Source organism: Heterocephalus glaber, unplaced genomic scaffold (genome assembly GCF_053883595.1).
Source record: "Heterocephalus glaber isolate CG9 unplaced genomic scaffold, H.glaber_assembly_v1.0 deba00000621, whole genome shotgun sequence".
NCBI classification, from domain to species: Eukaryota; Metazoa; Chordata; class Mammalia; order Rodentia; family Bathyergidae; genus Heterocephalus; species Heterocephalus glaber.
The window spans coordinates 2,333,669-2,360,906 of NW_028258153.1; the positions used below are offsets into that span (position 1 = coordinate 2,333,669).

The 27,238-nt window shown below is 37.0% G+C and overlaps 1 protein-coding gene across 4 annotated transcripts in view; it reads right to left on the reverse strand.

The window, feature by feature from the left end:
* Positions 1–5,217: 5,217 nt before the first annotated feature.
* Positions 5,218–27,238, reverse strand: part of Acsl3 (acyl-CoA synthetase long chain family member 3) — a 63,311-nt gene continuing 41,290 nt past the window's right edge. For all 4 annotated transcript variants that reach the window (XM_004864473.4, XM_087205992.1, XM_087205990.1 and 1 more), the window contains 12 exons: positions 25,864–25,973; positions 24,785–24,923; positions 22,659–22,809; positions 20,959–21,082; positions 20,446–20,517; positions 19,090–19,229; positions 16,843–17,015; positions 15,015–15,089; positions 13,569–13,760; positions 11,081–11,195; positions 9,485–9,642; positions 5,218–5,959 (listed from right to left, as the gene is read on the reverse strand). In XM_004864473.4, the coding sequence (XP_004864530.1) occupies positions 5,802–5,959; positions 9,485–9,642; positions 11,081–11,195; positions 13,569–13,760; positions 15,015–15,089; positions 16,843–17,015; positions 19,090–19,229; positions 20,446–20,517; positions 20,959–21,082; positions 22,659–22,809; positions 24,785–24,923; positions 25,864–25,973 (1,607 nt within the window). In that variant the 3' untranslated portion in view covers positions 5,218–5,801. The remainder of the gene's footprint in view (positions 5,960–9,484; positions 9,643–11,080; positions 11,196–13,568; positions 13,761–15,014; positions 15,090–16,842; positions 17,016–19,089; positions 19,230–20,445; positions 20,518–20,958; positions 21,083–22,658; positions 22,810–24,784; positions 24,924–25,863; positions 25,974–27,238) is intronic.

Here is a 27,238-nt window from a genome sequence, read left to right on the forward strand (position 1 = left end):
CATGATGCTCTGCCTCCCGACAGGCCCAAGAACAGGGCCAAATGACCATGGGCTGTATGTAACTTCCACAGTGAGTCAAACTGTTTCTCCTCAGCTATCTTGTCACAGCAATGGGAAACCAACACGGAATCTTTTGACAATACATACTGCTTTATTCTAAAATCATGTACTGTATGCAGTTGGAGTGGTAGAACTATCAAGCAGCTGGTGTTTTAAAAGAATAATCTGAGCAAAGATGAAGAGAAATGAAACACAATACTCTGCTAATGCAAAAACTTGAAACACATTGAAGCTTCCAGATGCTTATGTAAAAATACTTAAACTGAGTTTGCTACAGGACTACATAAAGTCATGCTTTTATAAAAGTATGTTACCATGTCACGCATGACCAGTTTTGCCAGGAACAAACATTGACTGGCAGAGAGGGGTTAGCTTCTGAAACGTCATAGCATGATAAAAACCCTTCCTCTGACAATCATAGGATAAATTATTGGTGCACTGCTTCCATCCTACAAACGTCAATGGTGAATTTGTTTACCATCTCTATTTTTATCAGCCCTGACTTTAAAATGCTGACATCACTTCTCCCTTGCAGTCAAAACCAAAAGGGAAGAATGGAAAAGAGAAACTCAAGGATTATGGCAAAGTTAGAACACAAGAACAGTGGGAAATAAAATTAAGAACAGAATTGCTACAGCTGAACATTTCTCTTCAAATGGATTGCTAAGCCAGGAAAGAAAATTCCTCAAACTTCTTTTTCAACAAGTATTTCAGGAATGTCAATTGAAGTTTGGGGTTTTTTTTGGGGGGGGGGCGCTTTTCTTTTTCTTCAAGAAAAATATTAATAGTTTAATATCAGAAACCTTCATTTTTACACACTTTATTCTTCAAACTTCACAAGTTACAAATAAACAGTCCATGCCATGTAGCTATGAATCTTCTATATGACGTATACTTCCTCGGGTAGAGAACAGTAATAATGAAGAATGCATTAGAAATGAACTCACAGTAAATGACAAGTATAGAAAGGATGCATCATATTTCCATGTGGGCCAATTTGTACAGTTTAAAGTGGGCCCACCTTTAAAACATCACAGTTGTATATAATTTTCTTATAAAAGAAGGAACCAATACATTTTTTCCAAACAATTATCAAGTTGTATCAAAGGGATTATTTAAAAGCTGTAAAATCTTGAGTATTTTAGCAGCAAGGAAAAAGTTATTCCAGGTTAATCTGTTAATGTTGTTTTTAAACTGCTGAAAAATTACAAACTTCAGAGGACATCATGGATATCAACTTCTGTTATTTATAAACAAAGCAGTATTTAGAAAGTAGCTAACACTTTCAGTTTGTTCTATTTTCAGTAAAAACTTTTCAATTAAGTTCAAGCTAAAAAAGTTATGGGGTTGGGGGGGTGGGGAGGTGGCCAGCAGCCTGGGCCCTGAACTGCTGTACTCACTGTGACATGAAATGCTGAAGCACTCTCCAGAAAGCTCTTTTCCAGAAAACAGTACTGAACATGTTTTAGGGTCCATCCTCTATTTTCATATATGTATATTAGATTTAGGAATTTCAAAATAGTTTTCCTGGAGTATCACCTCATGAATGCAGTATTTCTTGTAAAACAGTTGTGGGAAAGTTCTCTCTTTTTGTGGGGGTTGAGGGAGCAGAACACTGGAGATTGAACTGAAAGCCTCTTACATGCTAAGGAAGTGTTCTATACCCACCTCTTTTTGGGACAAGGCTTCACTAAGTTGCCCAGGCTGGCCTCCTACTTGTGATCCTTCTGCCTCAGCCTCCCGAGTAGCTGGGATTGACTACAGGTGTATGCCACCATACACTTGTTAACTGACCAACTTTTCTTCTGGAAAGCGGAATAATGATTTGATTTTTCAAATCACTAAAGAAGGTTTGGATTCCGAAGCGATTTGAAAGCAAAGTTCACTTATTAATGTTCTATTGTTGCACTGACCTGTTATCTACCATTTTAGGGGTAAAAGGAATTATGCAATTTAATCATATGCAAAAACAAATGTAACTTAACAAAATTAAACCAGCATGATGAAATGTTTTCCTCTGGATCAGAGATAAGCCAGCTAATTCATGTGACATTTCATCCTATCCATCAGTTTTTCTCCTCTAAGGCATTAAGAGCTTTTGTTCTAGATACAATCTTTTTTTAGTTTGAATACAAGTATTCTAAAGACAAAACATCAGAAGCAAATTCTACCTACTGTTTTTAGATCACAGCGTGCTGATATAAATAAGTTCCATTTGCTTTCTTCCCTGTTTTTACTTCTTGTAGCAGTTTTCCCCAAACATCAAAATGCAAACTATGACAGAGAGGAAAACATCTAAAACATAGTACAAATACTATGAATACAAGAAGAGTTGAAAACAAACGAATGAAACAACATACTGCGATGTCTCCAGATATCCTGTGATCTGATGAGGCTCCCAACTCCTCTGCCTTTACAGATCTGTGCTCACCTTTTAAGATTTCCTTTATCTTCTTTCCTTTTTTGCCTTTTGATGCCTGAAGAATCAAGAAAATAACTAGTCTGCCATGAAAAATGTGGTGTCTATGACTTTGTAAGTCCTAATTTGAGCATCTTAGTTCATGCAAAATTGCTCAGTAATCCAGAAATGACAATACACCTAAAAAGACTATTTATCAAGTAATGTTTTTTGAGTCACAAGTAACTTGATGTGAATCAAAATCAAATCTTAACTCACCTCATTATAAAGCTAAATTCTTTTGTATCTTAGAATGCTATTACCAAAAGCATTCTAAATTATTTCACTTTCTAGTATAGAAAGTGTGATATAAAGAAAAAGTGCTGTGATAAGCTACTATCACTTAGTATCTTTTTCACACACACACACCAGTGCGAACTATTTAAAAATCATGTTTTTTGTATCCTAGGAAATTCTTACCTACCCTAAATTCATGAATATTTTCCCTTATAATTTCTTCTTAAAGTTTTATAGTTTTAGGCTTTCATATTTAGGTTCATAGATCCTTGCAAGTTATTTTTACGTATGGAAATAAAAGGTTGAGGTTAATTTTTTACATACAGATACCAGGCGTTCTAGTGCCATTTGTTGGAAACACTATCTTTTCCTCTGCTCTTGAGTTATGTTCCATAAAATGCTGTTAAATAATCTTTCATAAATCAGTGGACCATATATGTGTGATTCTATTTCTAGATTCTGTTTTATTCCAATGATCTATATGTCTTTCCTTATGCCAACACTGCCTTGATTACTGTAGCTTTAGAGGAAGTCTTAAAATTAGGTACTAAATGTCTTCCAACACTGTTACTTTTCTTACTTTTCTAGGTCCTCTGTACTCCTACATAACTTTTAAATTTCAATATCCAATTCATTTATAGCAAGTATACATAGACCTGAAGTTTTATATATACCTTGTTTTCTAATCCTGCTAAATTCAAATACAAGTTCTACGGGCTCCTAGAGATTTTAGCATTTTCTCTGTAGATGATCATTTCATCTACATATAAAGATTTTACTTCTACCTTGCCAATCCTATGCTATTTGTTTCTTTTTATTGCCAGACTATTTTGGTTTGGGCCTATGTTTCAAAGTTTAATGTTCAGATGAAGAGTAGGCATATCTGTCCTTGTTCCCCACCTTAGGGAGAAAGCATTATATCTTTTCCATTCATATAAGGCATTTTTGCTGGAAGTATGGCATACATACCTTTTATCTGTTGAGAAGGTTTTGTTCTACTTCTAGTCTCCTGATAGCTTTTACCATGAACAGGTGTAGAATTTAATCCAATACTTTTTCTGCAACTACTGATAGGATCGTATGGCTTTTTCCTTTCCTCTGTTAAAATGATAACTTATGGGGGTGGTCCTTCCAATGCTGAACCAACACTGCCATCCTTATAATAAAACCACCTTCTACATCCTGCCAGATCTGACTTCTAATAGTTTGGTTAAACAAATTTTTATTTATGTTCATACTTTCTTCTATTACCTTTATCATTTTAGTATTAGCACAAAGTTGGATTTCCTAAAATGGGGGGAAGTGTTCCTTTTTTCTGCTTTAAGTGTTTCATATAATTCATCAGTTAAAATGTGTATGAGCCTGTTGTCATATAGATAGGTTTTCAAGCTAGGAACATACTTTAATAGGTGCTATTCAAATTTTATATTTCTTCCAGGGTCAGTTTTAATTTGTCTTCCAAGGTACATCACAGTTGTCAAATTTATTTCAAAAAATATTTTCCCAATATGCTTTTTATATCCTTTTAAATTCTGTAAAAATATGTGGTAATGTCCTCTAAATCTTGATATTGTAATTAAAAATGTATAATTGATATTGTGTAATGGGGAGAAAAGGTCTAAAAGAGCAGGGGGAAAAAAAAGAGTAGGGAAAATGCGAGGGGTGGGGAAAGGAAAGAAGGGAAAAGAAAAAGTATGAGGAAAGGGAAAAAAAATGGCAACAAAGTCTTTGTAAGTAGGGAAAGGTGGAGGGGGTGAAGGGAGGGCAGGGGAAGGGAAAAAAAATAAGAACCAAGATACATCATGTAAAGGTACAAGATCCCAATGATGAGTGTAACTGTACTTTATACCTAAAATGTACTAATAAACTTAATGGAAAAAAATACTAATTTTAAAATGAGATATATAATTAAATATCTCCAATAAAAGCAGACTAGGGGCATTTGGGGTAGAATAATTTTCTATGATTAATGTGCTCATAAATGTAAAAAATTAAATGTTCATGTGGCCAACAAAATAAAACATAGCTTTCTATCCTTTCTCCTTTCAGAATTGCTCCCGTTCGATCCTGGCTACTTTCCTGAACACATTTGGATGGTACATTATCTGAGACTACTTGTCGGCTGGTGCTGCATCTGCTGCACCTGCATCCTGTATCTCCTGTATTATTAAACCATTGCCCTCTTCTGCTATTTTGCTTCATGTAGTACTAAACTATATTTTTTTCCCAATAAAAAATAAATACATAGCTGGGCACACTGGCATATGCCTGTAATCCTACCACTCAGGAGGCTGAGGCAGGAGGATCGCCCTGAGTTCGAGGCCAGCCTGAGCTACACAGTGAGTTCAAGGCCAGTCTGAACTATATAGTGAGACCCTGTGTGTAAAAAAAAATTAATAAATAAAAAAATTTAAAAAAAATAAAAAAAACAGAAACATAAAGAAGACACTGTCAGGCATGTATTCACAAGATCTGTTTCTCAAAACGTAAGTGTGGGTATATTTATTTCTCTCGAATGCATACAAGACAATAATTACACAACAAGTCTTTTGTTCAACAATGATTTGATTCATAAGCATTTGAAATTTACATAATTTCACTATCAATACCCTTGTATTTTTAAATACATTAAGTAAAAAAGCCCCCAAATAACCAATTTTTATATTCTTATTTATCCCTCTATACATCCAAACTTTAAAAAGTTACAAACTGAACATTATACAGAACATATAAATCATGTTTAAAAACTTGAGGTTTAAAATCACTGCTCCCCCAATATGATGCAGAAAATTTCTCCTAACTGACAAGCACAGTCATAGGTGGTAAAGTAAACCAAAGGAGGAAAAAGAACGAAGAGATGGGCACAAATTTGCCGTCTTAGTATTTTACTAAGCCTGTCAGTTAAAAACGGTGATGTCATGAGAAATAAGAGTTTAGAATTTTAACACGAGGAATGGAGTTTGCCTCACAGTTTAAGACATGCATTTCAAGTATTTTCCTATTTGATCTGAGCTCACCGCAGCAAACTGATGGCAAAAGGGAAAAATTATTTTCTTCCATACATTCGCTCAATGTCTGCCTGATAATGTGTTTTAAGCTCTTTGCGTTTCAACTTGAAGGCATCTGTCACAAGACCAGTTTCAGGAGTCCACGGTTCAGGGCTCAAACGAATTTTTACTGGAATTTCAAACTTTTCCAGACTTGCTGAGATGATTGAAAAAAAAATGCAAAAGGCATTAAAAATGTGCAATTAAAGTTCTTAGCAAAAAGTACAACTCCCCCAGTAGAACAGCCACCAAAATGCACAACCAATGAAGCTCATAAACCTCACTTCTAAGTAACATAGCCCTCAAAACTACTAGTATAAGTATAAAGGAAGGAAAAAAGCACAACAACTAACCTAGCAAAAAAATGTTTACTTATCAATAGGAAAAATGAGTAAAATAAATTAACTACAGTCATAAAATGGAATATATTTATCCTTAATAATGACCTAGACTTATAGGGGTATCCAATCTATCAATTAGAAAAAGGCAAGCTGCAGCGCAAAGCTGGGTAGTAATGCATCTGTATTTGCTGGATGAAAGAATACTCACCAAGTATAAACCACACACCTCTAGGACTGGGATCCAGGAGAAAGGAAAGGAGGATTTTACTTTACAAAGAACAATTATTTTAGAAATTAAAAAATAATAAAAGTTTGGAGAGCATTTTGTTATTGAGCCAGAATAGTCACTGTGGAGACAGAGTGCTCACTCACAACTGTATTGCTAACCCACTCTAATAGCCAACAGATTCAAAACAGAAGGCGAATGAGGGAGAGAGGGAGGGAGGAGGGGAGGAAAGGGGCATATCAGAAGGAGGTTAAGATGGCTATGGTTTTGAAGAAACATGTTGTTTAATAAGACTGGCTTATGGGCCAAGCGTGCAGCTCAGCGGCGCTGCGCCTGCCTGGCAAGAGCAAGGTCTTGAGTTCGATTCCCAGAACCCTCCCCCGTCAAAAAAAGACCGGCTTATTTTAAGCATCATTCAACATGTATTTACTGAAAAAAAAAAAATGACTACCGTATAAGGTCCTTTACTAAACATTCTTAGAAAAATACAAAACAAGAGAATAGTTTCCACTCTCATGTATTTCCTGTGTGAGAAACTCAGAAACCAGTTAAGAGGTTCTTGCACTCCAGGAAAGTATAATACCATCCACATCAAAGTCTGGTTTTTTAAAAAAAATGTGGCATTGACTTGCCAGAGCTCTCTTCAGTAAAGTACAGAGGAATAGGAAAGAAACCTCCAACATTTTGACTTTTGGCATGTGACAGAAAGAACTGGTTTCTGTCTTCCCTGAATCAAAGCACTAACAGGAACAGGGCACCAAGATGGGCTGTCTAGAACAAAGGCCATCAAGAATCAAGGTGCACAGTATCACCGGCACACACCAGGGGGAGCGCCTAAGTAAACACCAACAGCCCTCCCCAACTGGACTCCAAATCCAGAGAAGATACATCCCTGGAAAAAAAATGCACAGATAGCTCCAGAATCTGTAGCAGGGCTGATTAGAGAAAAGTCTTCCCAGCATAAAACCAGATTGCAAACACTAAGAAAGGTGGCTGCTTTTTCAGATACCAAAGTCTCAACGATAAGAGACACATAAAAACAGCAAAATGTGGCCTAATTTGGTCTATAAGAGATCAAATTCAATCTCCATCACCCATCCCCTAAGAAACAAACATGTAAATTTTCTGGATAAAGAACGCAAGTGTCATAAAAATGCTTAGTAAATTAAGGGTAAGCACAAATAGAAAACTAAACAAAAATGGGAGTCATAAGACTTCTCAGTCTTAGCAGAAAAGCTTGCAAGCTAGAAAGGAGTGGGATAACACAGTCAAATTACTGAGAAGAAAAAAGAACTGCCAATGAAAACCCACCAGGTTTACCTGACAAACCTATACTTCAAATCTAGAAGGGCTGGGGATTTAGCTCAGTGGTCCTGCCGCCTGCCTTGCAAGCACAAGGACCGGAGTTATATTCCCGGTACCAAAAAAAAAAAAACTGGAAGAAAAATCAAGACTTTGTTGGATAAAAATTTAAAACTTCTGTGCTTCAAAGAACACCATTACAAAAGTAAAACGTGCACAAAATAGGAGAATATATTTGCATATCATATACCTGACCACAGACTTGTGTTTACAATATATTAAGAATTCATACAAATCAATACTTAGAAGACAAAGATATTCAAGGGCTAATAAGCGCATTAAAAGATTAGCCATCAGAGAGATGCCAACCAAGCCACAAGATGAAGCTTAGGCTAGAATTGAAAGGCCAAAGAATAACAAGTACTCCTTACACCAGTGGTCAGAATGTAAAATAGTGCCAGCACTTTGGAAAACCATTTAGAAAACACTGGGAAAAAATCTTTTAGAAGATTTTCTGGCTATCTTCTCAGGGGCCAATATAAAGTTAACCTATATCAAATCAATTCCACTCATCAGGCATCTCTCCAAGAAGAAATAAGCACAGGTCCACACACAAGCCTGAACATGAATGTTCATAGCAGTCCTACTCACAAGCACCAAAAGTGAAAACAAATGTTCACTGGCTGCTATATGGATAAACAAAACGCAGCATATGTCCATGGTGACTACTTGGCAATAAAAGGGAATGAGGCACTGATACAGACTAAAACACGGATGGACCCTGAACACACTCTGCTACATGAAAGAAACCAGCCACAAGGCATATTCTGTCTGATTCCACTTATCTAAGACCTCTAGAACAGGCAATCTTATAAAGAAAGAAAATTACTTAGTAGCTTTTGAGGGAAAAGGATTCGGAGGATAAAGGAGAAGGGCTGATAACCACGACACGGATTCTGTTTCTGGGGGACGACAGTACTGGAACACTGATGGCAATGGTGGCTGTACCACGCCTGGTGAGCGAGCGCAGTGCACTTGGCACTATGGAGCTGTATATATTAAACATATCTCAATAAAGCTGATAAGTATGAAGGAAGCAAACACTATATTATGCTTAGTTTTCAATGTTTCAGTACTGTATCTTACATAGAAACTATGTAGGGTTTTAGGGAATATCCATTAATTCAATCAATTTAGTATCTATCAAGTAACCAATTTTCAATCAATTTAGTATCAAGTAACCAAGGTTTTAAGGTACCTCTTCAGGGTGATACACTAGAAAACAAAATTATAGTTGAAATACAAGGCCAGAATAATGTCTCCATTTGATTAAATCAAATTTACATTTGTCATAATCTTATATCCAAGTAGAATAAAAACATCTGTATTATACTTACTGCTGAACTAAAAGAACAGCTATTTTTTTTAAGCCAACTCTATTAACTGGTCTTGGACAAAAAGAAAGAAAGAAAAAAACAAGAGGACACAGAGTACAGCACATTACCAGTAAACTAACAATGTACAAAGAGCAGGGCCTTGAAGGCGAGCTAAGTGGAGAAAGGGCCAGCTCAGAAAACAGGCTGAAAAGACGAGGCTATTCCAGACATGTGTACCCGTTTGAACCGAGGGAATGGACGATTTGTGTGTTCTCCAGAGGGGCTTGAATAGGAGATCGATGAGGGTATGTTTGCATCTCCTAATGGCAGAAATGGTCTCTGAGCAGGAAATGTTCCATGCTAACCCTTGTAACAAGTTAAACAGATGTTAAGTACTCTGTTACTGTGCCCTTCTCAGACTTTCACAGGACACTCACCTGAAACAGCAGCTTCAGAAAGCACTTTAAGGACCTCATTTTCCATTTCACTACTGTTACACAGTTCCTCCCAGGTCCCTTTAAGTCCTTTCTTTCGAGCTAGTTCTGTTAGCTCCTTTTGATTTGGCACAACAAATCCAATGACATAAGAATGATAACTGAAATATAAAGAATAACTTAGCCGAGGAACAGAATATTACATCGCCTTAAAAAGTTACTGATTATCTTGACATTTAGTAAGGAACTACTATTTTTTTAAATGCATGTGCCATACTTGGTTCTGAAATATTTATTTCATGCAATACCCAGTTTTACTGTTTGATTCAAAATATATTCTAGAGTTCAGTGGTGCTAAAATAAACTTCAATCTGACCATGACAAATTTCCAGTATGTGTAACTACTGTGAATAGCACTGTGTACACATTTTTAAAAAGAAATTTACAAATATTTAAAGAGACACTGAAAAAAAATCATTAAATCACAGATGGCAACAGGTTAAGAAAAAAATAAAATCTTATGTACAGCAGGTAGTATATCTAAAGAAACTTGGTAGCAAGTCAAAATAATGTGCTATAACCTTTCTCTTCGGATATTGTGAGAAAGAGTATTGACACAGGATCTGAGTATGCCACAGGCAGACATTTTTCTGAAGACCATAAAACTTTAACCTGAAGAAATGGCAACAGCATTAGGAAAAGAAGGATAGTGACAGTTATTATTAAATCCAGACCTGTAGCATCATTAAAGAAAATTAAAGCCATTAAATGGCTTTTGAAAGAGCAGAATCATTTATAGATCAATGTACAGGTAATGTCTATGCAAATATTCCCAAATGCAAAAAACTCTAAAATCTAAAACATTTTTTGTTCCAAGCATGTAAGGAGTTCAACCTGAAGTTCATTTTTAAATTGGGCTATACTCCTAAAGTCTGATTCTAAATTGTTTTTTCATACTTGGTTTTATTTTCATATAAGTGTCAACTGTTGTAGAGAGAGTTCTACCCTTCCCAACAAAACATCCAATCATTATCACTAGAGTATAATAAGAGCAATACTGTTATGGAAAATGTAATCAGAGTTTTAATCTAAAGTTCTAACACATTTTCAAAAAGCAGTTCTAGGATTTTTAACTTTGAGCTCCCTTCCCAACTGCCTAGATCATTCTCGGCTGTGGTGTTATGGGTTTTAGCCACAACTTACTATAACTTCAGGTGGGCCACTGCCAGCCCTCCCCCCAGGCCTAAGCAGGTGAAGCTGAAGGCAAGGTAGTAAGTACTGAACAGGACTGTTCAGTGAAGCTTCCTTGTGCAGAGGGACAGCCAACTAGGAAGAAAGATTTTATTATCAACTCTCTACCACAAAGGACATACAGAGAGATGTAATAAAGCAGAAAACAGACACAGAGAAAATGATGACAGGAAGTATCAAAGGAAAAAAATGACCTAATGGCTGTAAGGGGGCAAAGATTGTTCCTGGACATCACAGAAAAGGAAGCATTCTTAGAATATTTATAAAGAGGCCCCTAAAAGGTAGGAACCCTTCTGGCACACCCAATGTGCAAAGTTCAAATAAGTAGCATGAACTCCACTTTCTTACCTGTTTGCATACGCACAAATGTTATCTATCAGCGGGAGATTCTTCAGAGCTGCCTCTACTTTCCCAAGAGAAACATACTCTCCAGCCTGCAGTTTTACAAGGTCCTTCTTCCGATCTGTGCAAAACAAGCACAGGCAGGGAGAAGGAAACTGAGAATATTAATAACACCCTAATACACAAACACTGGCCATTTACTAAGTAATTCACCATCAAATCCCTTAACACTCTGCTAAATTACCCATAAACTGTTATACTAAAATTGAAAGTATATAATAAAATTAGGTGCTGAGTTTTGCTTCAAGTATATTCTGCTTGACAGGTGGTGTTTGGGTATCTATCCATTAATACTAGGCAGGTGAAGACGTGGAACACTACCAGCAAGTCCACATCTACCGGGAGAGAAGAACAACACAAAAACAGCTTACTTCACCCAGTAAGGTAGCACTAAGTGGTTAAGACTCTCCAACCTGTGCCTTAGAACAATTCCTGCGGGTGAGACCTTAGCTCAGTCTTAAGGGAATTAAGAGGCAGCCAAGTGGGACAGCACCAGCAAGGCCAGAAGTGGGTCAGCTCGAACTACTGCTTGCAGGAAGGGAGAAACAAATGAAGTAAAAGTGAGGAAGTACACAGTGGTCTTATCCTAGCAGATACAATCACTTAACAGTTTGTTTACATATTGACTATCCTGAGCCTCACTCGGGCAGGTGTCATTTCAACCAGTCAGTTCTTGTTTGCAAGAGATACGTTTGTACATCTGTTTATTTGCTGCACATCAACTATTTTTGCATACTTTTTTATTTAAAACGTTGTATTTGCCTTTGATTTTTGTATGAATTCTGGTTATATTCCTTTACTAATCTGTGTTTATTTGTGAAAAATAACCTACAATTTTGTGTTACAATCTATAAAAACTTTTATCATAAGTACATTAGATATAATTTTTACACTTCTCCAGGACTCAGTGATTTTTTTTTTAACAATACAAAATGGACACATTTGGGACACTGAAACTGAATAGGAAGTGCCAAAAGATCTCCCCCGCAAAAAAAACTGAAAAAGGGAGAAATGTTAGCATATCAGAGAGGAAAAGTCTGTGTTATGAAATGGAAAGATAAAGATGTTGTCTTATTATCAACTATTGATAGAACTTGAAAAAAGACATGAAACTTGAAAAATTCCAATAGCAGTCAACGATTATAATAATTCTATGGATGGTGTTAACACAGCTGGCCAACATCTAATGAACTATTCTATAATCAAAAAGGAAGGAAAAATATTACTATAAAATATTTATGTGACTTCTGGACCAAACAATATGGAACTCATTTGTTATTTACTCAAAACAACAGGGTTTTCATTTACATCTTAGATTAGGTCTAACAGACCAAATAATTGAAAAATATAGGATGGTGAAACACCAACCATGACATCCATCCTCGACCTCTTCATTATTACTTTTAGACATTTTATTGAAATTATACCACTCACAGGAAAAAAGGCAAGGCCAATACGACAGTGTAAAGTGTATTATTGTCAAAGAAAGACAATAATGCAAAAAGGATTTCGAAAGAGACTAGACACTACTGTCCAGTTTGTAATGCTGTATTGCATATTCAATGTTTTAAGATATACCATACACAGAAAAAAATTACTGAATAAATTTGACAAAATTGTCTTTTTAGTATTTCCAGTTATCTTGCAAAAATTAATGAAAAAAATATGTAATTTTGGTCATCCTGTATTTAAATAATTGGACTGGTAAGTGGTTAGAGTATTCAGCAAGATCAGTGGTGAGTTATCACATGATGGCAGGGAGAAGGTGTGTTAGGGAAGCATGGTAACAGGACTTGCTTGCAACAGGGTGGCAGAGATGCAGGCCTAACCTACAAACATAAAGAGAAGAGAGGAAGAGCATGACATTAAGGCACAGCTCATGAGCTAAATCAGTGGATACAGGATACACGTGGGAGCTGACTGGAGGGAAGGGTACTGCATCTCCTCCCAGGCTTCTGGCTGGCACAATGGGATAGAGGCTATTAACTGAAAAACAGCATTAAGAGGAGAAGCCCCGGAAGGTTATTTTTTGCCCCATATGGGTTATAATATTTTAGTTGCCAGGTTTTCCTTTGTTTTCTTCGGTAAGGAAGAGGACTACATTCAGACAGGAGAGCCCTGCTTAATAACTAATAAATGTCAAGCAAGTCACAAAAAATGAGCACTCCCAGCCTGAGCAGGAAAGAAAGCCAAGGTGATTTAATAGTAATTAAAAACAACACTGCTGGTGAGCACCTTTTGTCATCTCATAAGACGTCAAGCCTCATCAATTCCTTAGTCCTTATTAAAAGTTTCTGTGCTCCAGAGAAGACACAAGAGCCAACACCAACATTACATAAAGACAGAGTCTTACATTATTACACAGCTTCTCTAAGACTCAGCAGCAGAAAGGCACCTGAGGCTCAGGCCCTTTCAAAAAGATCCAATGACTCACCAATGATCTTCAAACAACCATCAGGGTCAAACTCTCCAATGTCTCCAGTACAGAGCCACCTCTGCCCACTTTCATCTTCAAAAAAGTCAGCTTTTGTTTTTGCTTCATTTTTGTAGTATCCCATTGTCACATTTTGGCCACCAATAAGAATTTCACCCCTGGGGTGTGGTTTATCAGTATTAAAGTATCCCCCTAATAAACACAGAGTAATTTAGAATTAATCCAGTACTTTTGTCACTATATGTACCACATGAAAATGGCACCTTTTATTTAGCTTGTAAATAGGAATATCTTATTTAATCCAATTAAGTCTTTCCAAAGGAAACAAGGCAGACATTAACTGACCAAAATTTATCAATATAAAACAAGGGCAAAATTTTAGTTGCTTAACCGTAAGTATTTAGCCTTTTGGGCCTCTATTCCATCTATTACAGAAAATTATTACAAATACTACACGGGTACATTTTTTTAAAGTTTCTGTAGTCTTAAACATCATGCTTATAAAGTGATAAAAGTATTAAGTCAAGCAGTAAATAACAGACCTAATCTCTGTATAAAGTCAAATGACTACAAACTTAGAAGATTTATTCATACAATTTTATACTGATTCCAAGCTTAAATTTATTGGACATTTTCACTAATTGTGCTAAAAATAGTTGAAAAATTACTTTGGAGCCCCAGAATCTTTGTTTATAGGAAAAGTACCCCCAATAAATCACAGATAATCTGTATACTTTATTATGCTTAAATACATTTTTTTAAAGTAATTTATATTTTATACTGCATAAGCAACAAACCTTTATGAGAGTACCGTAAAAATTTCCTACTAATAATCCTCGGTTCTAATTTTTCTCAGAGAATTAAAGAAAAAAAGGAAAAGAAAAGAAAAAACATGTAAAAATCCTCATGAGAAAAAATTATGATTGTGCTTCTACAAAACCAAGTTACTGTTCTTGGACTGGGGATTTAGCTCAGTGGTTTCGCTGCCTGCCTCACAAGTGCAAGGACCTGAGTTCGATCTCCGGTACAAAAAAAAAAAAAAAATCAAGTTACCATGCTTAATTCATTTTTTTTTTTTGTACCAGGGATCGAATTCAGGACCTTGTGCTTGTGAGGCAGGCGGCGGCACCACAAAGCTAAATCCCCAGCCACAGCCTTAACTTATCAACGTCATTATTTAAGCACATTTCTTAAGTTTCTGCTATAATTCTTACTGTATTTATATAATAAAATAAGCAAAATAAAAAATCATTAATTCTTCAAAACCATTTTTGAAACACAATATTAATGCATCCATATGGCTCTAGATAAAATATATTTTATAAAGAACAAAAATGAGCACTTGTGATGGATTTTATATTCTAAAATAAGGAAGAAAATAAAGCACACCTCTAATTTTAAAGTCTAGTCTTATAAAAATACTCTGCAGTTGAAATAGGTTCTCACCTTCTTCCCAGTTCTTTAATCTGATTTCACAGCAAACTAATGGTGCTCCGACTCTGCCAGTATTGTAGTCCCACACTGCGATCCAAGGGGGAAACAGGTATTTGAGAACAGTAGTTAAGAAGTTGCTTCATTTTTCTAAATTATTAAAAGTGATGGTTTAGTCCATGCTTAGATAACCCCAGAGAACTCTGACAGGCACAAGTTGAAAAATGGTAAAGCAGGGCTATGTGGTCTGCAGAGGCATACTGTCCAGCCTACAGAGCTTGCTTGCATGTCTTTTCTTTTCCTTCCTTTCTTTCTTTCTAGTGAATTAGTCACTACCATTTTTTTAAAACTCAAGAAATTTTTAATGTGTGAAATCTACAGCAAAGAGGCCTACATTCCATGCACAGCCACTACTGACACCCCTGTGAGATGGGGCTGCCTGCTCTCAGCTCCCCCAGAATTCTGAGCCATCACGTGTTCCTACTGCAGAGCCCCACGCATTTGCAGGAGTAGCCGCTGGTTCGTAAGATTGTATCCCGTCTTAAAGGTGATGGAGCACCGTGGTCTGCACTTTTTCACTCTCTACATGCCTCAAACCACTGAAGAACGACCTTTCCACCAAACGGCCAGCATCACCATTCCAGAGGGAGACTGCAGCCCCCCTCACATCAGCTTGTGTTCTCACAGCCCATTTAAACTCAGACAGGAACAGCTCTGCGTCAGGCCTAAGAACAAGGCCAAGAGCTTCCAAGGATCTAGGAAATGAACCCCCACTGCTGCACTGTCATTCAAATAAAGACATAAAAGCTGACCAAAACTGCCAATTATAAAATAATCTGTTACAAACTAATCACACATTTAGTTTGATTCTTAAAAACAGAAGAAATTAAGGTTCTACAAAGAAACTACATATGAGTGTATTTGTGATTGCTTATATCCTGCAATGAGATAAATAACTCCCAAAACTATATACAGAACATAACTAAAAAGCAGGAAGATAATGAAGTATACAAAATAAATCTGGTTGGGCATGATGGTACACGCCTGTAATCCCACCACTCAAGAGGCTGAGGCAGGAGGATCCTTGTGAGCTCCAGGTCAGCCTAGGCTAAATAGTGAGTTCAAGGATAGCCTGAACTACATAGTGAAACGCTGTCTCAAATAACCAAAAATAAAACAAAAAATAAATGAATAAAAAAAAAATCTGATCTAAGAATGGTATAAAGAAGCATTCAAGATAAATAAGAGAAAATGCTCGCTTACTTAAATGCTCAGTATTTTATCAGTAAGCATCTAGAAAATACAAATTTAGAGAAGCACAGCTTTTCTAACACAGTTCTGGGAAGCAAAATAATGCTGCTGCGAAGGGAATACAGACATTCATCTGAGAACCACTGATCAGCAGTGGACCTCTCCTCAAACAGGATCCAGGGTAAACTCTGGCCATTACACTGCTAAAATCTAGTTTCTTTCTACACTTACAGAAACAGCCATAAATATTTCTGAATCTGAGCCTTCATACACTTAACAACTAAGGAGGAAAAAAAAAAAACAATTTTTCTATGTAAAAAGAAATTTAAAAACTGATGAGAAAATAAATGTATATAATACAAGCAATGTTTGTTACTAAGGCTTCTTTATCCAGAATGTCAATTTTTAGTATTACATAGCATATACATCTAATATAGCCTAAAAATGTGTATCAATAATCATAGTTCCTAGAGTTTACCACAGTTTTGCTACACAAAAACCTACACTACTCTTCTCCAGCACATTTTTAGAAAACAATTCACACCCGAAACTACGCCACAAGCTGCCCCCATGGACCCTGGGCAGCACTGACCTTCTGTGATTGTTCCGGCCCCTGTGGATTCCGTGAGTCCATAGCCCTGACCCACAGGACAGCAGAAACAGATGTTCATGAACCTCTGTGTGGCTGCAGAGAGCGGAGCACCGCCACACAGCAAAAGGCGAATGTTTCCCCCTAGCAGGCTTCGCACTTTCCGGAAAACAAAGCTGAAAACATAAATGAATGAATGAATGTAGGAGAATCACAGGATTTTAAAGCTGAATGGGAATATTCCAAATCTTTCAACTAATCTCAATTTTGTCATAGAAAATTTTGTGATTATGTGACCCACCCAAGGTCACACAGCAACTTCACAAGCTCCTCCTGATCCACCACCTAAATTTGAATTTCTAACAGTTTAACCATGTAAACAATATAATTTTCCTCGCTTTATTTACATGTTGGAGGGGGCAGTGTGGAGGAGGGTCCCAGGAATCTTTGTACCTTGTGCATGCTAGACAAGTGCTTTACCACTGAGCTACATTCCCATCCCTTTCCTTGAGTGTGGCTCTTGCTAAGAGTGCCCAGGTGGCCCTTGAACTTGTGATCATCCTGCTTCAGCTTCTCAAATAGCTAGGATTACAGGTGTGCACCACAACACCTGACTGGCTTGCTTTTAAAAACTTTGAATATTTGAATTCAACACTGATTCGAGAATTAATATTTGTAGTGGGGTGTGGTGGCGTGGGGCATGGTGTAATCCCACCACTCAGGAGGCTGAGGCAGGAGGATTGATGTAAGTTCGAGGCCAGCCTGGGGTACACAGTGGAGTTCCAGGCCAGGATCAACTACATGGCAAGACTCTGTACCAAAAAAAGAAAAGAAATTAATATTTGAATTCAACATTGCCAGATTTAGTTTTGTATAGTAATGAAAACTCCTTGTTTATGATAGGAGCAATTCACTGTACATCATTATACAGTACATATTATATTAATACTGAACAATCTTGTATCTTTGGAAAATTCATTAAAGGCAAATTTATTTATTTTATTAATAGATGCATGTACTTATTTGTAGTCAACGATCTGACCTTAAAATTTCACTAATCCAAGTTTGAAGTCTTTGTTTTTAAAAAGTTCTAGCAAATTACCTAGCATAAATTTTAAAAAGAAAACAATTCAAACATCTAATTGATATGTTCCTGAAAAAAATACTAATTAAAAAATTTCTCACTATCTCAACCAAAAAAAGGGTAAAGGGAATGGCTCATGGCGTAGCTCAATGGTAGAGCGAGCGCTTCCCGAGCATGAGCAAAGCCTAAGCACCATCTCAAGCACTGGAAACAAACAAAAACACTTTGAGAAAGGTGAAGACTTAAGTGGCAACTGCTTTTAAAAATCATATTAACAGACTTTCCATAGCAATTTACACATCTTGCTAAAGACAGATAACTAATGGCAGGAAAACAACTTACAAAGTTCTAGATAGTGCGAAACATCTGAAAAATACATTTAATTCCCATAAAAATAATTTGAGTGTCATACTTTCATTTTCTAATTTCTAAATTATTTAACAATAAAATCACAAATCTACTTACTCTACTAACACTATACAAATACAAGCTGGGGTAAACTAATCATATACAACTTGAAGCATAAACTAGTCAAGTATATCACTTTATATTCATGTTGATGTAAATTTAAAAAGAGAAAGTTTTTCACAAAATAATTAAAGTCACCTAATTTTTCTCAGAAGACATAAGCACTATATTGAAAATTATAAAATTAGAAGTGAAAAGTTTCAAATTCTTGTGCAGGATGAATTTTTAACATGTCCCCACTGACTTGAACCACCAATTTTACAAGCATGATTGTCCTATTGGGCAACTTGTATCACTAGTGGTACAAACAGATCTGTATTGTCTTTTTACCAATAAAATTAATGAAAAGAGGGCCGGGGATTTAGCTCAGTGGTTCCACCCCCTGCCTCGCAAGCACAAGGACCCAAGTTCAATCCCCGGTACAAAAAAAAAAAAAAATTAATGAAAAGCTTCCCAACAGGACAGCCATGCACACATGGATGATTCAAACTGTCTGGCAGCAAGACATACAAACTACAGCCCCATCATGAATGTGTTAAAGAGTCCCTTTAACTTTTTTTGAGTCATTCTGACTTCTAAAAATATATATTTATTCCTTGTAATGATCTCCCTGTATTGGGCTACTAATGTGAACTAAGCCATTCACTAATCAAGGAGAGAGGACAGGAGAGTGGGCTGGCACACAGGCCATTACTTACCGGTCACACAGTGGGGTACTATGCCCTTTTGAAATCTGCTCCATTTTATAATTATAGGCCAGTATAAACAAATTCCGTTGAAAACTACTCATTTCATTCACTTTATTCATGACATTTTTATAGATCCGATCCATGATTTCCTAGATGTATAAAAAATGAGTCTTATAATTAATAACTGCCTTAAGTATTTAAATCTTAACATCTAATTAACATTCACATGTAGGCATTTTAAAAGATATAGTCAACCAGGACCAAACTTTATAAATACAGCCACAATCACTATATTTTAGAAATGAAACTGCTTTAAAAAATAGAAATTTATCTAGGTACACACATGATCATATCTAGGTACACATATGAAGGAAAAATAGAAATGACTTAAAAAACAGGAATATACCACTGAGATTCTTTTTCTTTTGGTACCGGGGATTGAACTCGAGACTTTGTGCTTGCAAAGCAGGCAGTGGAACCTCTGAGCTAAATGGCCAGCCCTGACATTCTTTATATTCCTTTGTTTGTTTACCTTACTGATTCTGAACTAAAAATTAATTTCACAAAATAAATCAACTATTTGAAACAGTTTTTTTAAAATCTCCTAATTTATCTTACAAAGATATAGAGGTAGCACATACTTTGCTCACAAAAAGACCATGGCATTTTGTGGTTTTGGGTCTGGCTGTCTTTTAATGCTGCACTCAGGAAACTTTCCTTGTTGCATTGTGTTTTGTTTGCTAGGTCTTTACTAGGAATTATGTTTTAATGATGAAATACTTTTTCCTCCAGAATTCTAAGTGATACTAATTTCTAAGACACTATAATTATATTTACACAAATTCCAAACTACCATTACTTTGGAATCACTGCAGTCGTGGCTGATGGGCACATTTGAGTACCCAACACTCCCACTGCCATCCCACTGTTCTGTTATCCCAGACCCGCTACTCTCATGTTAGGGTGCTGGTGCTTCTCAGGTCATTCAAAGCTGCAATAGCCTCTCAGTCACCCTTTTTGGAGATCAAGACAGATTTTCCCTGAGAACTCAGGAGGCAATTTGACAATCTGTGTAGAAGAAAGTTATCTCAAACCTTCCCTCTTATCTCCTCCTGAGCTTCAGGCTTCTATTCACCACCAAACCGATACTGTATCACGAAAATGATTTTAACAAGAAGTTATTTAGGGAAAGGAGCTCAGCTGAGTGTTTAGTTAATAAAAAGATAGAGCAAGAATGGATAAATCCTGTAAAGCTGAAGGCAGTTTCAATAGTCAATATGAGATAAATCCTACAGAAATTGCCTTGTCAGCTGTGGCTATGGACACTGCCTTTGTACTCAGTCTTAAATAATGGTCAATTCTTACCGGAACAGCTGCCATCAATGTTGGTTTCAACATGGATGTATCCCCTTTGCTTCCTTTCTTTATTTTTGAAGACTACAAAATAGAAAAAGATGATCCACATAAAAACTTAGTTGTCTTATTCTGTTCTGTTTCCTTCTGGAGTACTGGAGATTGAAACCAGGGCCGTGCACTGAGCTACATTCCCAGCCCTTATTTTTTATTCTGAGACAGCATCCTCAGCTGTTCAAACTGGTCTCAAATTTGCACTCCTCCTGCCTCAGCCTCCTGGGTAGCTGGGATTTCAGGTGTGTGCCACTGTGCCTAACTAATGTGATCCTTATTTTAAAAATCCAATGGACCTCCTAGATCTAAAGAGCATATTATAAATTTATCATTTGATGCACTTATATTTTAACAATCACTTAAAAGAGTTAAGTTTTAAACAATTAACTGTTATCCTTACAAAATATTGTCAAGTTGACAGAAAAAGTGTTAACAATAATGTCTTTAGTATTTTGAGTCACAGACATTTACCTGATCTGCTAAAGTCTGTGGTGAAGAGTAGCCAATGCGGCATCCATGAGAAAGACAAACAAGCTCAGCACTTAATTCTAGAACATGGGCCAGGGGCAAATATCCAATGTACACATCTTCCTCTCTAAAAGAAAAGAGCGATACGACAAGCAAAGGTCAGGTGAGCTCTCCACCAAAATGACTGTTACCTGGAGCAAGCTTGGTGACACATGGAAAGGCCCTCAGGACATCAATCTGGGCTCCCTGTTGGTCAGGAGAGAAAGAGACAGATGGGAGACAGAGAGATGCTGGGGATTATTAGCAGTAACTACAGTTCAACCCAACACTGAGCCAGTGGGGACTCTGGTGGGAAAAGCCGTTCTTTCTAAGGACAAAAGAAATCATTTAAGGAAGATGTCTTAGGTACTTTTCTCTCATTGCTGAGACAAAATACCCAATACACGAAGATAAAGGGGGAAAGGTTTATTTAGCACACAGTCTGTAGAGGTTTCAGTTCACAATGGGCTGGCTCCAAGGCAATGTGGCATGGCAGATAGACACTGCAGAGGAGAAGCAGTTCATGGCATGCAGAAGGCAGCAAAACAAGCAAGAGGGGCACAACAAGCCTCTTTCTGTCCCTTACATTGTATCCTTATATTGTACTGTACCCTTATATGGTATATTAGGGCAGTGCCAACCCAATCAGTGGACTGATTTAGTAATCACTCACCCTTAATCCTAGCCTGCACTATGAATCAATCACCGGCTCTAGATTCAGTCACCTCTGAAAAAGCCCCATCTATGACTGCATAAGGCTTTGGGGGAGGGGGGGCATCTGGACCCAAGCCATAACAATAGAGATGTGGTCTTCAGAGCTATTGAGCTACTAACCAGAAAAAGCCCATTAGAACCCACAGTTCTAGAACCTGCCAGAAATTTTATTTAAGAGATGCTTGTTCTGGGAGTTGGCTGAATTATAATGTCTTAATATATAAGTTATGTATGTATGCATGTGTGTGTGCGTGTTTCAAGAACTGCCCCCACATCTACAATATAAAGACAGCTGCAGCAAAGCCAGAAGGTAACTACTCTTAATATTTTCCTGAAGGGTATGGCACGCATAGAGAAGAGAAATTTCTTTCTCTATCCTCAAGTTCAAGCCACAACTTATGTGTATGTGTAATTTCTGTAAATAAAAACATCAAAAATATCCAACATCTACAACAGATCAGTCATCATAATACTGATTCCATCTCTAAGAATGTTACCTTTACAATCTCTTAAATTTCTATCTCCTGTCCTACATCAGTCTCTTCCCACTCCATTATACCCTCCCCTGCCACTAGTGGAATGTGCCTGAAAAACAATCCGAGACTATGAATACAGAAGCTCAATACAATGTTTACTGGATAGATTAAGTTATTCTTCACCGGAACTGTATTTAGATATAAAAATGACTATTCATGTAAGACAACAATTCCACTAATTAAAATACTTTAAATTAAGGAATTACAACTATAAATTCAGTAAAAAAGAAAAAAAAAAGGTAAATATAATGCAACTATTTAATTAATTTTAATGTTCTTTTTAAAGGAAATGTCTACTATAAAAAGACTCTGAAGGAGTAACTTAACCATAAACTATGAAAATGACACAAGTGTTAACATTACAATAATGGATGTAAACGCTGAACTGCTCAGTGTTATTCTACTAGGACCTACCTCACTTTTGGAATCCTTCTGGCCATCCCAGTTATCCCAGCAATGATGTTACTGTGTGAGATCATGACTCCTTTGGGAATTCCCGTGGATCCACTTGTGTACATGATTACTGCAATATCTGAGGGCAATGGTTTGCTACGAGGTTCGTTTTCTATGTCGAAGAAAAGAAAAACACTTCTGAGAAATTCAGCCATCATCACCAATATTTTTATGCTCATTTATTTGTTAAGTCAACAAAAATACAGAGTAGTAAACACACAAGGGATATACAATCTACTGGGAAAGACAGCTAAGACCATAATATAATATAAGCCACCAAGAAAAATAAAGACAAGTGAGATGATAGTAGGTGCTATTTAGATGAAAAAGACTATAGTCATATTTGCAAACACCTGAATAAAGTGAAAGAGGAAACCATGAAAACCTAAATTAGGAAGAAAGTATTCCATGTATAAGTAAAAGTGCCAGGAATGTGCTTGGCATATGTAAAGACCAGCAAGGACAGTGGCGAGAGTGGAACAGGCAAGAGAAGAGTGACAGGAGATGATGGTGACGTAGCAGCCAGGCGCACACATGGCCCTCAGGATGGAAAGGACTGTTGTCCTCATCTGTGACTAGGATGACTTTGGCTGCTGTTTGGCTGTAAAAGAATTAGACAAAAGGCTACCCTAGAAATCCAACTAAGAAATAAATGAAAGAGGCTTGGCCTAGAGTACCTCAATATTTGCTTAAAAATGTTCTGTTTCACATAGGCGAAGTTCACTAGGTAAGCTCACGGTCCAATCAAAAGATACCATCAAAAACTGCAGTCATAAGGCTAAAGCCCTAAAGACAGTAGGCGACAGGCTAAAGAGGTGGCACAGTAGAAAGACAAAAACTCACTGACCTGCCTGAATCTCACAACTGCCCTACATGTGAACTTGTTAGAAAAATTCTTTAAACATGCTTCCAAGAGAATGCATCTTTTTTCTCCCACCTATCCACAAAGATTTCTTGTGAACTGTTTTCATTCAAGCCCTTATTTCTGCATCTGCCATTCATTCCTTTAGCCCAGAGCACCATTCCCCACCACTTGTAGGGCACTGCCCTTTCTAAGATGCCATCTGCTAAGTACGGTGATCCTTTTACAAACTCTCTGTCGTCTGACCCCTCTTTACACCCTGTCTGGCCAATGACTGAGCATGTTTTCTTCCTTCCTCTCTGTCCAGTCAGTCCTCGATGGCTTGAGGCCATGATTCTCTGTGGGTGATCTCACTTCCAGTTATAATGAACCCTGTTTCTAGCTTCCAAATCTCTTAACTCTAAACTTAACTCAGATCTGTACATGTCACTGCCCACAAGCCATCCACATTTCAGTACTCTACCAGCATGTAAAATTCAATGCAACCAAAATTAACATGATCCCAGTTAAACCAGCAATGTCAGCACAACCTTGGCTCTCAACAAAGTGAGTGTTTACATTTCATTAACCACTAAGTTTCTGGCTAGAGGACATACAGTCCCAGCACCCCAGCCTCTTTTGCAATAACTCAAAGCACCTGTGTACTCCAACATTTTCTAATGCTTACTTAACAGCCCTAACTTCCAGGGTCACCATTCCTAGGCATGCTGATCAGAGGAGAAAAAGTTGTCTCCCCTGGAAATGTTAACATTGGAGGGCTCCAGATTTAGCTATTCTTATCTGTTAATACTTATAGTAATTGGCATGGGTAAATTTACTGGCATCATTTATAAAACTAAACTATCTAAAACTCTCAGAAAAAAAGGAAACAGAATTAAATGTTATTAAAGAAAAAAGTGGGCCAGGGATTTAGCTCAGTGGTTCTGCCGCCTGCCTTGCAAGCGCAAGGTACTGAGTTTGATCCCCAGTACAAAAAAAAAGCTTCTGTAAAGAAAAAAATATTTTAAATTCATTTCAAATAAATATTATCTTTAGCACATTAGTAAGTTAATGTTGGTATTTTTCCTTCAGCCCTTTTTTTAGGGCTGGATAAAAGTATTCCTAGAAGAACTCATGTCTCCAACTGAGAGGACAACTGACAACTTCAGGATCAAATCACTGGAGTCATCCTGGAGATCAAGATGACTGCAGGGTGGCCATAAGGAAGGAGGGAGATGTGACGTACCCACGCTGGCCTTTGTGCCCAGGGCCTGCACTGTGGCCATGGTGTGCACTACAATGCCCTTGGGAATCTCTGACCAGGCTGGTGGCTTCCCGTCAACAGTGATGATGTGCCGCAAGCGTGGGACCAACGAAACTATATCCTGGAAAAACAAATATTCATCATGCTTCTTACTCTTCAAACAGTTTAGTGAATAGTTTGGGATTCAAAGTAGTTCACCATATTCAGTGACTTTTAAAGTAAAGTAATTTCTTAACTCAAAAAAGCAAGAAGGAAAGGTACACTGATGTAAAGATCACTTTCCCTAGATGCAGAAAGTTTGGTCTGAGTCTACCTTACTCTTTTATAGCATTAGATTTGCCGAATACACCTATTCTTTCATAACATCCTAATCAAAAACTTACTGCCTTATAAAATGGCCATGAAGACCAAGCTGCCTAAAATACATTCATCCTTTCAGGAAGCCAAGTAGGAACACAGGAGAGGAGGAAAGAGAACTCACTGAAAACTTTATGGAGGGAAAAAATCCCAGATACTACTGTTTTCAGAGGGAGTTGCCTAGAAAAAAGACAAAAATTAAAATACAAAATAAACTAGAAAATAGATGAGCACAATAAAAGCAAAGGCTGTAAGCTCTTTAGTTTAGACACTGGCATATTCACAATTTATTAAATCTGCCCAGTGTGTTACCAGGTGCGTTGGCACACACCTAGAATCCCAGCTGTTTGGGAAGCTGAGCCAAGAGGATGGCAGGCTCCAGGGCAGCTTGTGCAACTGAGCAAATCTTGTCTCAAAATTTTAAAATGTGCCAGGTACACCTGTAATCCCAGCACATGGGAGGACAAAGCAGGAATACTGTTGCAAGTTTGAGGCCAGCCTGGGCTACATAGTGAGACTGTGTCTCAACAAACCAAAGATAAATTAATTAATTTTAAAAAATTTTTAAATGTGTAATTCTGGTCTGTCTGAATATGAATGTATGTGAAATATATTAATGTACATGAAATATATGTGAAAACTATCAATAATAAGGCTCATCACAGAAAATACTCTCAGTATCAGCTATAAATTACAGTCCTCACCTTCAATTTTGTTTGTAAGAGTTCTTTACTGGTGATAATGTTGGTCACCTCTGTTTCATTTAATCCATGAACAATGGCTGGTCCTCCTAGGGTAGCATATAAAGTAACAACTACAAGGAAAAGAAACTCAAGTCAGATACTCAAACACTTTCTGAACTAGCAAAAGTAAATAACACCTCTGCTCTGCAAGTGGACATGAATCAAAAAGAGATGTTCTGATCATTAAACTGTTAATCCCTAGTCTATGCGAATGTTGCTTTCTAAAATTATTTTAATACATTAATCATCACACTAATGCATTCTCCCCAAATTTTCCCAAGATTTCCAGTATTTTAAGGCAAAGATTCTTAAATTTTTATTTGGTTAACCTAAGATGTTACTCAGGGACTAGAATGGTAAGGAATTGTAACTTTCTACAATTTCAAAATCTTAAGTTGACTACTTAAATGTGAAGGACAAACACCAAAATAAGATGGCGTAATGAATGTCAGTATTAAGGTGGTGGTAGCACTGCTTATTCTAAAGTAGGAAAATCTAAAAGAAACATTCTTTACAATGTTGAAATTAAACAAAATAAAAAGTAACATGAATTTTTTAATTACTTCTGCCTAATAAAGATATGAAATGTCTTTGTAACCATGATAATTCTTTTATAAAGTTTCTCAAAAGAAACAATGTAAACTCAAACTTGTGGGGAAAGAAAACCGATGCTTTGTTAAAAGAAACAATGGAGGGCTCGGGATTTAGCTCAGTGGTTTGACCACCTGCCTCGCAAGCGCAAGGACCCAAGTTCAATCCCCGGTACCAAAAAAAACAAAACAAGACAAAAAAAGAAACAATGGAAGAAACAACAGTGAGAAATCTGGTGAAAGTCCTTTTCTTTTCTATCTGCAGAAGGAGACAACATCACATTTATCATCCCATTTTGGCACCAAGGCCTCTAAGCTTCCAGGACTGCATCACAGATGGAGGGAGTCATCCGGGTCACCACTCAAATCACTACAACAGTAAAATTCTCCATCATGTAACCTGTAACTTTGAAGTTCATCAGGTTCTACCACAGACATGTTTTAGAGGTCAGCTACTGCTACTCACAGAAGTGGCATTAACTTCAAAAGGAGACTCAATAGAGATGGCAGCAAGGCAATGACCCCTACATGTAGGTCTAGTTCCCCAGACCCAGAAAGTCCTCTATTAACAGATTTGAGTCCCCTCACTACATCTGACTCAGACAATTTGTTCCACAACTGGTTCCTTTTCCAAAATACTGCAGACCAAAAATTCTAACCCCCAACAATTCTCCACTAACTGGAATCAAAGTGAAAATTAAAATCAAACTTTTAAACAATTAAGAGCAGAATATCATTTCTAAAAT